At 39.7% G+C, this 15349-nt stretch overlaps 2 protein-coding genes across 3 annotated transcripts; one reads left to right on the plus strand and one right to left on the minus strand.

Annotated features, from left to right (window-relative positions):
* Positions 1-1776: 1776 nt before the first annotated feature.
* On the minus strand, positions 1777-7629 carry ccdc47 (coiled-coil domain containing 47). 2 transcript variants are annotated; one of them, XM_073494848.1, is made up of 13 exons: positions 7523-7629; positions 6053-6351; positions 5837-5935; positions 5110-5284; positions 4873-4994; positions 4715-4780; positions 4496-4597; positions 4270-4380; positions 4031-4116; positions 3875-3933; positions 3667-3776; positions 3379-3546; positions 1777-2450 (listed from the first exon to the last, which is right to left on the minus strand). In XM_073494848.1, exons 2-13 carry the CDS (start codon positions 6341-6343, stop codon positions 2370-2372), a joined length of 1470 nt encoding a protein of 489 aa, XP_073350949.1. In that variant the 5' UTR covers positions 6344-6351; positions 7523-7629; the 3' UTR covers positions 1777-2369. The 2 variants fall into 2 exon arrangements, with proteins under 2 accessions (XP_073350949.1, XP_073350948.1); XM_073494847.1 differs by lacking the exon at positions 7523-7629 and adding an exon at positions 7111-7262.
* A 3158-nt stretch (positions 7630-10787) lies between these two features.
* On the plus strand, positions 10788-14831 carry dcaf7 (ddb1 and cul4 associated factor 7). The gene is made up of 7 exons (XM_073495120.1): positions 10788-11164; positions 11484-11642; positions 12436-12547; positions 12635-12753; positions 12845-13054; positions 13276-13393; positions 13585-14831. The coding sequence occupies exons 1-7, from the start codon at positions 11027-11029 to the stop codon at positions 13755-13757; spliced, it is 1029 nt and encodes a 342-aa protein (XP_073351221.1). The 5' UTR covers positions 10788-11026; the 3' UTR covers positions 13758-14831.
* Positions 14832-15349: the final 518 nt, after the last annotated feature.

Here is a 15349-nt window from a genome sequence, read left to right on the forward strand (position 1 = left end):
AAAATACGGAACACAAGCGTAGAAAATTCAAATGTAATTAACTAAATATAATTTAATAGAATTAACGACTCAATTCTTTATCAATGGTAAATTTTTTACAGTTGAAAAAATATATTTGAATCTGCTTATGCGAATCCAAGCCGAGGAAAATCACAACTGCGCCCCCTAAAGGCCGAACAGTGACAACGCAGCTAACGCAAATTAATGATACATAAAAATAATAGTAATAATAATAATAATAATAATAATGATAATAATAGTAATAATAATAATAATAATAATAATAATAATAATAATAATAATAATAATGATAATAATAATAATAATAGTAAATATGTAGAGGAAATCATAAAAATTATTCATTTGGTGTGGTGTGTACAGAGGAAAGTTCACAGATTTATTTAAAGCCAATCAAATGTTTGATATTTAGAGAATATAAATATAAATATTACGTGTTATGCTTCAAAGGTTCTGTAAGTATCAAAAGTAAAAGTATTCATCAGGCAGTGAAATGGCTCGTGAAAGGGTTTATTTGTGTATTTGCTTATTTATATTTTATTATGGGATTAAAAAACTGATGTGCAAACATGTAAAATAAATGCAGCAGATCTAAGAGGACTCAAGGACTTAACAATTTACAATACATTTACCTTGTACCTTGTATGTAAGCAGCATTTTAATGTCATAGCTGGTCAAGGTGAACCATAACAAGTTATCCTATTTTATAAACTGATCATAGGTTTTGTATATTAGATCTTAAGTACTTAAGAAGGTGTCAGAAGCTGACCCAAAATAAACATCTCTAGAGACAGTGTTTCAATGTTTGCCATCAGTCAAATGGCCTACATCGTGCACCATTAATTAATAAACAATGACGATGTATTGCTCGAAATATTCATTTTGTGCTTAAATATGCACATTTGAGTGGTACAGAATAGATCTTTCAGAAAATAATGAAAAATGTCACAATCTAAGCTCTCACTAGTCAAAACAACTGGATTTTCACACACAAAAGTGCCATTAAATTGACTAATTGGTTATAGAAACTCAGCATTTTTCCTCTTTGACCTTGTTATATTATTTACTAAAATCAGAAAACAACCAGAGTGAACCCCATAGGGAAACTGAATAAAGTGTATACACCAGATATGGATAATTTTGGTATGATGATGCAATAAATCAAGCATACAGAATAAAGACAAATCCAATGATATACTGGTCAAACTATGTCCAGATTTATGGAAGTACACCGAAATGAGTCATCTGCAATGTTGGGCCTCCATACTACAAACGGTGGACGCTATCGTTGTGAGGTATTTAAACATAATCCCACTCAGTAGCCCTGCATTATTGTTGAGAAGCTGTCACCATATTTATGGGTTTTATATTACATGAGTGCATTACATTTTCAGATAGTGTGGACAAAAGAAGTCAGAAGATTACCCAAGAGATATTACAGGTTTGGTCATATGCATACTTACATTTGGATACACGGTCATTGCATCAATTTTAGCTTGTCAACCACACTGATGTAACCAAATCTAGTTCAGGGACTGCTGACGCTACCTAAAAGTTAAATATAGCATTAAGGGTCACCCATTCTGGTCCCTGTTACAGACCCTCACTCTTTTAACTGCTGCTACCAAGAGGTCTATGAATCTTTGAAGCTTTTATGTCATACACAACTACGGTACTTTTATCATTGGTCACCATCAACTACCTTATAAATTACACCAATAACTTGAGATTTACCATTAAAACAAACAAATGAAACAGTTTTCCAACAGACTCCAGTGCATTTTATTATGTTTGCTCAGATATTCATTAGAAACAGCCTGCAAGAAATCAATTTCATAGCAGATATAAATTAAAAATTTCCTTGATCATATTATATTAATGTGAAAACATTTGCAATAAAACCGCAGCAATGATTTCATTCATTTAAAAATGTCGCTCAATACCAACAAATAGTGTATTCCTTCCCAGCAGATAGTTTTTTTTAAAAAAAAAAGCTCACTGAGCTGCACAGATTTCAAACAGAGCTTTGATCATTTTGTAAAGAAAGTTTGACAGAGAAAGAAAAAAAAACATCCTTGCATGAATTGTGGTGACGGATTTGATGGTGAAAAAGTCCCTCTCACTTGACACGGACAGTTCACTCTCAGTCATTAAGGTTTAGCCACGCCAAATGGAGCAGGTGGTGACAGAGACAGCTAAGCTTGACACACCCAGAGGCACGGGGACGTCTGTTTAGAGCTGGAGCGACTGCGAGCCAGAGCTGCGGACTGTGGTGAGAGAAGCTGGAGAGAACTGTCTGAGCTGAGCACTGCTTTCGTGTGTGCTTGTTTCAAGATCCCTGTGGCGGTCATTCACATGGCTTTCACTTTGATCTGCTTCATCTTCATCTGCTTCTTCTCGATCTTCTTCTGCTCACGTCGCTGGGCAGCTTCCTGAAAAAGAAGATATAAATATATACATATGAGATATATACATTAACAGGGAATACGAGCACTCTATTCTTACTTGTGAGCTTTTCTTTTGACAGAATAGATCGATATTATGGAAGATATGGCAGTGAGCTTCCTGAGAGTTAGAGAAGATTTATAGGACTCAGGTCTCGAGCTCAGTTAACAAGACATATCATTTGTTTAATGTGTACAAAAATGACATTACAGATTTATGTGGGGGTTTTGTGCTGGGCCATCTCTGAGCTGGGAGCTGTAATTTCCTGGGAAATGTCTGGTACATAAATGTCTGTAAACTGGATGTCATTTTTATGCTTTAGTCTCGATAAATATTATACAAACAAACAGGTCATAACATGTTAATTTAGATTTAGAGATGCTTGCAGGTGGATGTTGTTACTTTTGTACAGAGCCAGTTGAGCCGTTTTAGTCTTTTTTCCAGTCTTTATGCTATAAGATGACTGCTGATTTTCGCTACATTTTTGCCACGAGGACATGGATGTGTTACAAAGGGCTGCAACTAATGATTATTTTCATTGTCGATTAATCTGTTGATTACTTTCTCGCTTAAACAGTTGGTTGTTTGGTCTAGAAAATTTTGAAAAGTGTTTCCCAAAGCCCAAGATGTCGTCCTCCAATGTGTTGTTTTGTCCACAACCCATAGATATTCAAATTACTGTCATAGAGAAGTAAAGAAATGAAAACATTCACATTTAAGAAGCTAGAACTACAGTATTTGGACCATACTTATTAATCCATTATCAATAAATTTAATAGTAGCAACTAATTGATTCATTTTTGCAGGTCTAGAGTTATAAATCCTCTCGGTAAGAAAGCGAGTGAGTACATTTTCTAAACTACTCATTTAAATATCGTTTAGTGGGCTTGGTGTGAGGCATTTCAGATTTCCGACCTCCAGACGACGTTGTCTCTCAGGGTCCTCCTCATTCATGATCCTCTCCTTCTCGGCTCTCTTTTTCTCCTCACGGCGCGTCTGGGCTGCCTCCTGACGCTGAGCGTGAGTCTGCTTCAGGAAGTTCTCCTCCACACGGGCACGGTTTCTGTCAGCTTTCTGTTTGCCCTAATATACAGTGAGGAGAACATGGACTCATGGCTGCACTTTAAGCTCTCATTTCAAAGACCAAAATGGAGAAAATAAGTGAGTGGTCATTTGGATGTGACACCAGAGAATCCCCCTCACCTCTCTGTTGAGACGGAGCTTCTTGACTTTGTCGATGCTGTAGATCACCATGTTCATGAGAGGAAGGAGACTGTCCATGTCTTTGGGAGAGGTGTTGCCCATGCCAGGCACTACACGCACAAAACAATCAGTGAACATTAAACACATTAGTAAAATAAAATTATGCTGTCAAGATTTGTTCCAATTGTAGTAAAGACAAACTTTTCACCATTAAATGTAAACAGCAGCGTCTTCTTGGTCTCGGGCAGCTTTAAAGGCTGACCCTCCCTGAAAAAAAACAAAAAAAACAACAAAACACAGGAGGTTATAGTGCCACATTTATAACTCACATGTGAGGGATTAAAAAGATTAAATATATACTCACTCTTGCATAACTTTTGGACCAGAAAATTGGTCCGAGAAATGGATGGACTCAATCTTGTCAGCATGGTTGGTGACATAATGTGCCATCTAAAAATACCAAAAACAGACCCAGACACATGAGAGCATTGTATTTAAAGAGAGGGAGATGTTGTCTGACAAATCAAAAGCACTGTTTGGTATTCTGAGACTCTGTAGTGCCTTATATTAGATAGTGATACTGTATGAGATAATGATAGATACCTTGTTGTCCATCACTCCATCTGTGACCTCGCCCATTTCACTTAGAATAGCCAGGGAGTCTGGGAGCCCGTACTTGGCCCCAGACTTAGGCTTGTCACCACAGAACTCACTCTATGGAAAAAAGATTAAAAAAAGGAGTAGTTAGTAGAAACAGAAATATATGTCTGTGGGTAACACTATAACAGCAAGAACAAGGACTACAAATAACTGCATCATTGATATTTACCAAGTCCTGCATCTCCTTCTGAAGCCTGGCCATCGCCTTCTTGGTGCCAATAGCAAACACAAAAGTGTCCATGTCCTCATCATTCAGAGTCACTTTGATTTGCTACAAACAGACAAAGTTGGTAAGACAATGATTGTGACTGTGAGACAACTTTGAGTCCAGTGTATCTGTGTTTTGTGTTCCACTTGACAGGCTCATTGCTATTTGACTGATACGCACCACTTGATCACAGGCGGGCCTCATCATCCTGGCCAGAACGTTAAGCAGGTCCTGCCTCTTCAGGAACTGGAAATGATCACAAGGAGCATAACATAAGTGTTTATTAAACTCAATACAGTGAAAAACACAACACCAGAAACACAACAAGTTGCCCAAACCTTGAGTTGGATCAGCATGCCTTCACAGCACACACGTCCGGAGCACCACAGGTTGTAGATGTGTTCATTTTCCTGATTCAGCTTCCCGGTGCTCACTGCGTCTTTACTTGTTCCATCGTCACCTATAAATACAAATCGTTGACAATTAACACAGGATTTGCTTCATAATGAGTGTCACCAAGCACATGTAGTATGTTTATTGAAAAACAGAAACACCTCAGCAGTGGAAGAACTCACCCACTAGTGCAAAGTTACTCTCTAGAAGTTCTCTATGTGAGCTGAACCAGGTCTGAGCCAGGCGACTGTTCTTGTTCTTGCCGATGATGTAGTTCATGATGTAGGCCAACAGGCCGGTCACCATCAGGATCTCCATGTAGTAACTCTCCCAGCTGTTCTGCAGATGTGCAGGAACCTGCAGAGAAACAACAAGCACTCATCAGTATTATAGCTCGACCAGTACTGGATTTTTGAGGCCATTGACGATATTGATATTTGGGAGGTTTAAAAAAAGATATACTGGCCAATAACAAACAATCTTGATGCAGATGCCTCATATATGTCCGGTATATAACACGGTCAAAATATAGACTGATACTGATATATCTGGAACAGGTGGATATCGGCAGACATATCAGGCCAGCCAATTAATTGATCTAGTTCTAATCAGTTACAATAAAATGTCTGGAATCAGTTCATCAACTATCTAAATTAAACTGCAGCTACAAAACAGTGGTGCAATCTGCATTTCTACTGCTTTAACTTGCTGTGAAATTGCATTTTCATGACAATCACAACACAAGCAACATTAATGAAACCGTCTCGTGCACAGTGGCCCAAACATAAATGCATTTACAGGAAAATTTACTTCTCTAGCAGCAGAAACTGTGAGCACTATGAGAGCTAAGGCAGATCACAATCAGCAGAGGACAGTGTGTGGGAAGATTTCAGCAATAAGCCGGCTTACCGTGTGGATTATAAGGGGGTCCTTCATGGAGTGAGGCTTCTCCATGTCTCCGATCCCCTCAAATTCCTCCTGGTCATATTTGCTGTACATGTCTTGATCCTAGAGAAACACAAAGTTGAATTGCTTAGTTAAAATAGTCTGTGTAAAAAAAGAGAAAGCCATAAATGATTTATTTTGGGAACTCAAAGCTGTAAGCAGTAATACAAGGCAGCCTACCTGTGTCTCGGAGTCCTCAAAACCATCCTGGCCGTCCTCCAGCTCCACAGTGGCTTCATCTTCATCTTCATCCTCTTCAGGCTGCGAGGACTGCGAGGCACGAGGCGGAGGGGCAGTTTCTGCCTCAGCTGCTTGATCGTCGTTCATGTCCTCAAACTCAGCGAAGTCATTGTCGTCAAAGTCTGCGAGGTCCTCGCCATCATCAAAATCATCATTGTAGCGTCCCCTGGAGACAGGAAAGGCCAGGAAGAGCAGCAGCACGGGTATCAGGAGGAAATGCGCACTTCGCATGGTGGGACCTGCAGCAAGGTGGAGAGGCGGAGTGAAGGAGTGTTGATGCAACACACAGGAACACATTCAAATAAGGGTGGTTTGACTTGCCTGTAGAAGTGCTCAACAGGAAGGAACAATCTTACACACCAGTCCAAGAACAAGAAGTTAAATCACTTCATTATGACATGTTGCAACATGTAAGTGCATGCTGGCTGTGAGAGTTGCATTAACATTATAGTGTAGATGACTTGGAAGAATTTAATTAAACAAGTCCATAAAATGTATTGATTGTGTCAACCTGAAGCAATTAATAACTTCAAGCTATTTATTACTTCAACCTCGACAATGTGAATGTTTAACATGTGAGTCCACACTGAGGTGTTTGACGGTCGGGGCTGGGCCTTTGGCAATAATAAACAGTAAACTGTGACAGAGCCCAGCTTAAACTGATCCACATTGTAGTAACCATGCCTCACACACACACACACACACACACACACACACACACACACTCACAAGTGGGTTTTCACGTGACCAATCTCACAGAGAAATAAGTCCCCAAGGAGCGAGACCAACTAGAAAACAATGACTAATGAGGAAAAAGGACTTCTAGTGTGACAGCATTGTGAAACGCTGTTTTAAGTCTTTGAGTACGCTGCTAAGTTAGCTAATTTCCAGTGCTAGCATTGTGAATAAAACGAATAAAGCTAAACTGTAATGAAGATTTAATCACACAGTGTGTCACTAAGTAAGCCAATCTAAGGGCTCGACTCAGTCAAACTTACCGAGCTTCACCATATGTGGCTGAATCCGGTGAATAATCTACCAGAAAGCTGTGGTTAGCACCACTAACTTTAGCCAACCTGTGAGGCACGCCTGCTAACAGGCTAAAATAACAGGCTGTGCGTGACTTTCTCCGTTTCAGTAACTCAAACTAACACTACGTGTTCACCTGATGGCAATATGTGGGATTAAACCACAAGCCGTAATCATATCACCGTCCAGACCCATCCCCCCCAGCACTCACTCACTTTATCATTAGCAGTTAGCAAATCTGCCATTAGCATGCTAAAGGTGGCTAACTAGCATGGCAGCAGCCTGATCCTGAAGGGAAAGCTGCATTTCTAACGGGAAACACAACTCAGAAAGTGCGTCTTAATTAAACAAACCGAATGAATAGAGATGATAAAAACTTACCAGGAGAGTTACTGTGACAATAAACGACACGCTGGTTGAGCTAAAGTAGCCTGAACTGTCCTTGTTGTAATGTTACGCCTAAAGCAGAAAACTACACGACACAGTAGCGACCTTTCAAAGTAAAAGTATCTCGGCAGGATGTGTCCGCCTCCCTTAGTTAAATCACCGTCACCTCGCATGTATTTGAGCTTTATTTTGAATGTGATCACCGGAAGTGTTTGCGATTTGTAATGTCATGTCTGCCTTGACGTTTGTAGTACTGCGGTAACGTGATCCGCCAGAAGTAACTAAGTACATTTATCACATGCATGTGAAAGTAGAGTAAAAAGTATATGTAATAATATTCATCATCATTTAAAAAGTTGAAGTCAAATAAAAGTTGTACAAAAAAGGTAACAGTCTGAGAAAGGCTAGTACTTAAATTACATTTATGAACAACTCATACAAAAAAAAATATAAATATATATATTTAGGCTACAGTACTGTGCAAAAGTTTGAGGCAGGTGTGAAAAAATGCTGTAAAATAAGAATGTGTTCAAAAATATAAATAATACTTTTTATCAATTTACAAAATGCAAAGTGAGCTGAAAAATCTAAATCAAATCAATATTTGGTGTTACCACCCTTTGCCTTCAAACCAGCATCAATTCTTATAGGTACATTTGCACAAAGTCAGGGATTTTGTAGGATTATAGTCAGGTGTATGATCAGCCAATTATACCAAACAGCCAATTATACCAAACAGGTGCTAATGATCCTCACCCTGGCAAGACTGAGCACAGCAACAAGACACAGTTATACTGCATCAGCAAGGTGTCTCCCAGACAGATTTCAAAGCAGACTGGGGTTCCAAGATGTGCTGTTCAAGCTCTTTTGAAGAAGCACAAAGAAACAGCAATGTTGAGGATCGTAGACGCAGTGGTGAGCCAAGGAAACATAGTGCAGCAGATGAAAAACACATCAAGCTTATTTCCCTTTGAAATCGGAAGATGTCCAGCAGTGCCAGCAGCTCAGAACTGGCAGAAACCAGTGGGACCCAGGTACACCCATCTACTGTCCGGAGATGTCTGGCCAGAAGTGGTCTTCATGGAAGAGTTGCAGCCAAAAAGCCATACCTGGAAACAAGGCCAAGTGACTCAACCAACTGGGGTGCAGAAAAATGGCAGCAGGTGCTCTGGACTGATGAGTCAAAAGTTGAAATATTTGGCTGTTGCAGAAGGCAGTTTGTTCGCTGGAGAGCGGTACAATGAGTGTCTGCAGGCAACAGTGAAGCATGGTGGAGGTTCACTGCAAGTTTGGGGCTGCATTTCTGCAAATGGAGGTGGAGATTTGGTCAGGATTAATGGTGTCCTCAGTGCTGAGAAATAAAGGCAGATACTTATCCATCATGCAATACCATCAGGGAGTCAAACATCTCCAAGATGTTTAGAAAAACCTACCAGCCGAGTTCCTTCAAAAACTGTGTGCAAGTGTACCTAGAAGAATTGATGCTGTTTTCACACCAAATATTGATTTGATTTAGATTTCTCTTCTGTTCATTCACTGCATTCTGTTAATTGAATTGATTAGTTTACAGCATTTTTTCACACCTGCCTAAAACTTTTGCACAGTACTGTATATTATTATTTTATTATTGTTGTATTAATAATAATATAATAATAATAATAATAATAATAATAATAATAATAATAATAATAATAATAATCATTTAAAAAGTCAAAAAAGTTGTACAAGAACGGTAAATGTCTGAGAGAGGCTAGTACTTAAATTACATTTATAAACAAATCCTACTTATTAAAAATTATTATGATATTATTATATACATTTTATTAACAAATGTTCTATTTACCATTTCTGCAGTGGAGTCTCCAAGCACAAGAACTTCAACAATAAAGTGACAATAAACATCTTGAATATTATGTCTTCAGTTTAAATTTTTAAACGCTTCAATAACAGAAGTAGATTAAATGAAAGTAAATTAATTAAAGGGTTATACTGTGAATCTTTTGCTACACACTGTGGAAAGACCTGACGCTAATGTTTGGCTTGCCTCGCACTAAAAAAGGAAATTTATAATCGTGGATATACACTGCGCTCCTGTGGGCGCAGTAACTACATCAAATAGTTTGTACATTTATTTTGAATGATTCAACCGGAAGTATAATTACGGTATAAATTCCAATATGTCTAACTTGACGATCGTGAAGCTGCAGTTACTTATTGTGGCCACTAGAGGGCAGACACGCGCACTCCTACTGACGTCACAGGCATCAGTATCATGCTAGCATGATTACTGCTAGCCGCCCGTGAGTTTAATGTATTTTATTACTTTGTTTTATTTAATTTACTTACATTTTATTGCTAAAATGGGTTTGTGACCTAAATCTGTTTTACATCCGAGTCAAAACTTATATTCTCATTAATGTTTTCACTTTGTTAATGAATATTAATGAATGGAAGGCCTGTGTTGTAACGTTAACTTATTGTGGAGGCAGGTTTGTTAGCTAACAGCAACAGCCTTAATAAGCTAATATAAATAAGCTTAATAAACTAATAATGAAACTTAGTTAAAATAATAGAGAAAGTAAAAAATTAATTCTTCCTTTTAACGAACATTTGTACAATCAAACAGTATCGCTGCCCTCTTGTGGCCACAGGGGGTAACTACAGCCAATTTGTCAAGTCAGACATGGTAAGATAGTCACACTTCCGGTGTAAACGTTCAAAAATAAAACTCAAACTAGTTTAACTGTAGTTGCGCACTGAATTTAGAGTGCGTGATTATGCGTTAATTTACTCCACCTGCAAAGACAACTCTGGTTAAAACTTTTAAAAAGCAGTTGGCATGTTATGGCCGATACTTATCCACAAATTTGGTGTGATCAGTGAGGGGTATTGTCACTGTATTCATGTTGAAATGTTGGCTTTTTTTTTTTTTTATAACAAACCACGAGAGCAAGGACTATACACAATGTGATGGTAGACAATATGATGTTATTTATCACAATCTCGAAATATATCTGTCAGACTCTCGGTGTATAATCACAGCATTAAAGCGTGTGAATAAAAAAAAATCACAAAACCGGATGAGATTTGGTAGAAAATTAAGAAATATAGCTCTCTAAATCTAGTAAGTTATTTCTATTGAGTTATCTACTTGAGTGTTTAAAGGATGCACGTTTAATAAGACCATACTCGCTATAATTTAGATCATTTCAATTGATGCTTTTATTTTGAAAACAGTAACCGGAAATCACTGGTATTCAGTTGCGCTTGACGGTTTTTAGGTCGTAACGAGCGATGCTACTCTTTGTTAAGTAAAGTGGTGAGAAATCTCGCTCTTAAGCAACATTTGTCCCGTTAAATGGTTGTTATCACCACATCTGCGGATATTTGCTCTTGCGCGACAGGTAGCTTGTAATACTTTGCTGGCAGGACTACTTATTTCGTAGTTAGCTAACGCTAGCGTGTTAGCTGCTCGGACAACAGCTGCGGTTCGGGAGGATGTCGCTTCACGGCAAAAGAAAAGAAATCTACAAATACGAGGCGCCATGGACGGTGTACGCGATGAACTGGAGCGTCCGTCCGGACAAACGCTTTCGGCTGGCTCTCGGGAGCTTTGTGGAGGAATACAACAACAAGGTGCGTAGTGTGGAAATGGCCATTGGGCAGCTAACGCACTGCTAAAGATGGTAACGTTAGCGAGCTAGTGCTAATGCTAGTTATCCTGCGCAGCACCAAGACACACGCTCACAACGTTTGTTTTGTTTTTAATTCCCCTGTAAGACAAAGTACCAGCTGTTTCTAGGCAACTAGTCAGCCAAACTGTCTATAAATAGTAATATCCCTTAGTAACACCGTATATAGCTAATGCTATTTCTGACCCTCGCTGCCCTGTAACAGGGAAACAGTGTTTTGGCTCCACTTGTAAATAACAGGTAATGTTTCTGCTCCTGTTCAGGTCCAGCTGGTGGGTCTGGAAGAGGAGAGCTCAGAGTTTGTCTGCAGGAACACATTTGACCACCCTTACCCCACCACCAAGATCATGTGGATCCCGGACACGAAGGGGGTGTACCCCGACCTGCTGGCCACCAGCGGGGACTACCTGCGCATCTGGAGGGTAGGATGTTTATGTGACAGGATACGTCTGCTGACATATTTATATGTTTAAGTCAATCAACTTCCATGAAAAACTAATGATGAACTGACCTCACTCAACCAAATCTGGATATATCTTATTCCTCTGTGTCACAGAGCTCCACTGATTGATGGAAAACAAATCAGGGAGTCAAACCTTTTGAAGTGGATGACTTTCTCCATCTTTAACACCTTTTTCAGATTCAGTTCCACATACACCACCTAGGCGCTCACCAAATGTAGTAATCCACAGCACGAAATAGTTCCCAAAAAAATGAAAATGTATATTTACACATTCACATACTAAGTAGGTATTAAGGCTCGGTAATATAGCCTGTAAATAATATTGCAATATTTGTCATAATAATTTGAAATCTCCTCAAATCTCTTCACAAATACTGAAAATATCTAGAATTTAGTTCGGGATATTGGGATCTGGGACAGACTGCACAGACCTATTGGGTGTCAACGGCCTTGAGGCTCACTGCTTCAAGGAGAGTGGGGAAGCCAGAGAGTGTTGAGAGATGGATAAAACATTGTTTGTTTTTCTTTGTGATTTGTTTATAATAACAATGCCTGTAAACTTCAGTAGTACCTGACCGAAGAAAGCATCTGTCAATTATCAATCCTACTAAACTGTAGTATAAACACAATGCACAGTCAGTGCTGTGGAGGGGAAATCAGTTTGCAGCTGTGAAACGGCCACAGTGACATGACTGTAGAGCTCGTTTGAAGGCGTCTTCTCACTATCAAATTCCTTTGCATTTATCCCACAGGTCAGCGACACAGAAACGCGCCTTGAATGTTTGCTGAATAACAACAAGAACTCAGACTTCTGTGCTCCCCTCACCTCCTTTGACTGGAATGAAGTTGATCCCAATCTGCTGGGTAAGAAATCCACTACATGATAAATACTGAGGAGGATAGAAGTTGGACTTTGTCACTGTTTGATTAACATGTTGGTTCTGTCTGCAGGCACTTCCAGCATTGACACCACCTGCACTATCTGGGGGTTGGAGACTGGTCAGGTGTTAGGACGAGTTAACCTGGTGTCCGGACATGTGAAGACCCAGCTGATTGCTCATGACAAAGAGGTCTGTGTCCGCTCTGTAAAATGAATCCCTATGTGGTTGTGTATACAGCCCAGAACAACACATAGATCAACGTCTTTATGTGTCTCTACAGGTGTATGACATCGCATTCAGCCGTGCAGGAGGTGGAAGAGATATGTTTGCCTCTGTGGGAGCAGATGGATCCGTCCGCATGTTTGACCTCCGACATCTGGAGCACAGCACCATCATCTATGAAGACCCCCAGCACCACCCGCTGCTCCGCCTCTGCTGGAACAAGCAGGACCCCAACTACTTGGCCACAATGGCCATGGACGGCATGGAGGTCAGTCTGCTGTGTATTCTTTCGCGCTCTCGGTGGCTTTGTTTCCGTCTACCGTTTTTGTCTGTAAGTTAAGACGCTTGAAATTCATGAATTCTTTTATACATAAATGTTATAATGCTAATGAAAATAGCTGGATTGTAACCAGGTGCCTCTTGGCGTGTTGGAATCAGGTGTTTATTTCATCTCTGTTGGTCTCTAACATTAATATTTCTCTTTGATAGGTGGTCATCCTGGATGTACGTGTGCCTTGCACTCCGGTGGCTCGACTTAACAACCATCGTGCCTGCGTCAACGGCATCGCCTGGGCCCCTCACTCCTCATGTCACATCTGCACTGCAGGTAAAAGCACCTTTTGGTCGTGGGATAACAGCAGTCTTACAGGTTCACTGCAGGTCACACTAATTGCGTCTAATCGAGTCAAAATTTCGAGGCGGCCTGTTTTTGGTTGCTAGGAGCCTCGTAACAGAAAAATGTTGTATTTCCCTGCTCTGTCAGTCTGACACGTCCCTCTTAATGTCTTCTTTCCTCAGCTGACGACCACCAGGCTCTGATCTGGGACATCCAACAGATGCCACGGGCCATTGAGGATCCCATCCTGGCCTACACTGCTGAAGGGGAGATCAACAACGTGCAGTGGGCATCTACGCAGCCGGACTGGATCGCCATCTGCTACAACAACTGCCTGGAGATCCTTCGTGTCTAAAGCCAAGGACGCTTGGATGAAGAAAGAAGGAGCTTTGTTTCAGACTTAATTTTCTGGTCCTCAGCCCACGGCTTTCAAGACAAGGATGAGGTCACGAGTGAACTTTCTGAACATGTTTGGAGTATCACACACCTGCTCCACAATAACCTGGTTTACATTTCCTCCCATGTCTTTCCTCCATCCATCGTTCTTCTATTAAACATGTTTAAGCTCTTATTTATTTTTGCTCACAAGGTAGTGTTTAGCATCTGCACAGCTGCTGTAAGAAGCTTTGAACTCTGAGCGGTTGTCTATGAAAATCAGATTTTTATACTACTCAGTGTGATTTCAAACAGAAGTCACTGTGTTGTGTGATGTTTGTTTCATCTGTTTGATTTGTAAAGGTTGATACAAACTACTGTAGGTGGCAGAAGATGACTTCTCTGATGCGTAGGAATATGTCGTAGCCTTGTCGTGGACTCGGAGATCAGTGCATTACAGTCTTGTTCACCACTGTTGCAACCCAAGCAGTTCAGTTTTTCAAATGGGTGTTTTTCAAGTATCCTCTCTCCAGGTGATCATAGTATTGAGGCTCAAAATGTGACCCTTGCATTTTTTTAAAATTGTAAAATAACCAGAGAGGGATTCATATTGTCACTGCAGTGATGTCTGTCATGATATGGTGTGTTTTAGTTTGGCTGGTGATGCTGTGAGGACGCCATGTACAGAGACACATTAGGAACCTACCAGAGCAATGTCGTTCGACCTTTTTAACTTCCTACTTATTCTCTTCTTCTTCTTTCTTTCTTTGTAGAAGATTGTGCTTGGAAAGCTGCATTTTCTTTGTGTTAGAGTGAGTTGTGAAATGGAAGGAGAGTGAAACAACTTTCCGACTGTCGGCCTCTCTTTCTGTTGTTTTTCAATAATTAAAGGGTCATGTCCTTGTAGCATGCCATTACAAGGCAAAGTGTACATACATATAAATATATCAACTTCAGATGTCGGTAAGCCAAGTGTTCATGTTGTAGCTTTTTCATAAAGTTTATTATTGAATTTGCTCTAATAAATTGTATTCCTTCATGTCCTAGGAACAAACGTGTATGTTTTGCTTTGTCTCGTGAAGTTACAGATGATGTTAATCCATATGGAGCGTAAAATACGGTTTAAATCTCAGTAAATAAATGTATAAAGAAATACAGAAAGAAATAAACAAGAACACAAATGATTAAATACACAAAAATTAAAGGTGGTAGTTAAATTTGACATAAATAATCGCTTTTCTAATTTTACATTTTTGTTCAGTTACAGGTATTTATTTATTTTTTACATTTCTTGTATGTTAATGTGTCTTAACCTCAGCAGGATAAGCAACAGGAATGATCGATTCATGTTTTTTTTCTGCACTCCGAGGGGTGCTGACTCATGTTCAGGAGCACTGCTGTAGCTACAAGCCTGCTCAAGACAAAGTTTTTGACATTTATATTTTATGTAGCGCAAGTTATTAATAGCCATTGCAAATGAAACTGAAGAAAGTCAGTTTTCAAACCACATCCTGCAGCAAATCTTCCAGTCGAAGGCATTACAAAGAGCTAGATTGCCAACATCTGACTCAC

Source organism: Pagrus major, chromosome 23 (genome assembly GCF_040436345.1).
Source record: "Pagrus major chromosome 23, Pma_NU_1.0".
Lineage (NCBI taxonomy): Eukaryota > Metazoa > Chordata > Actinopteri > Spariformes > Sparidae > Pagrus > Pagrus major.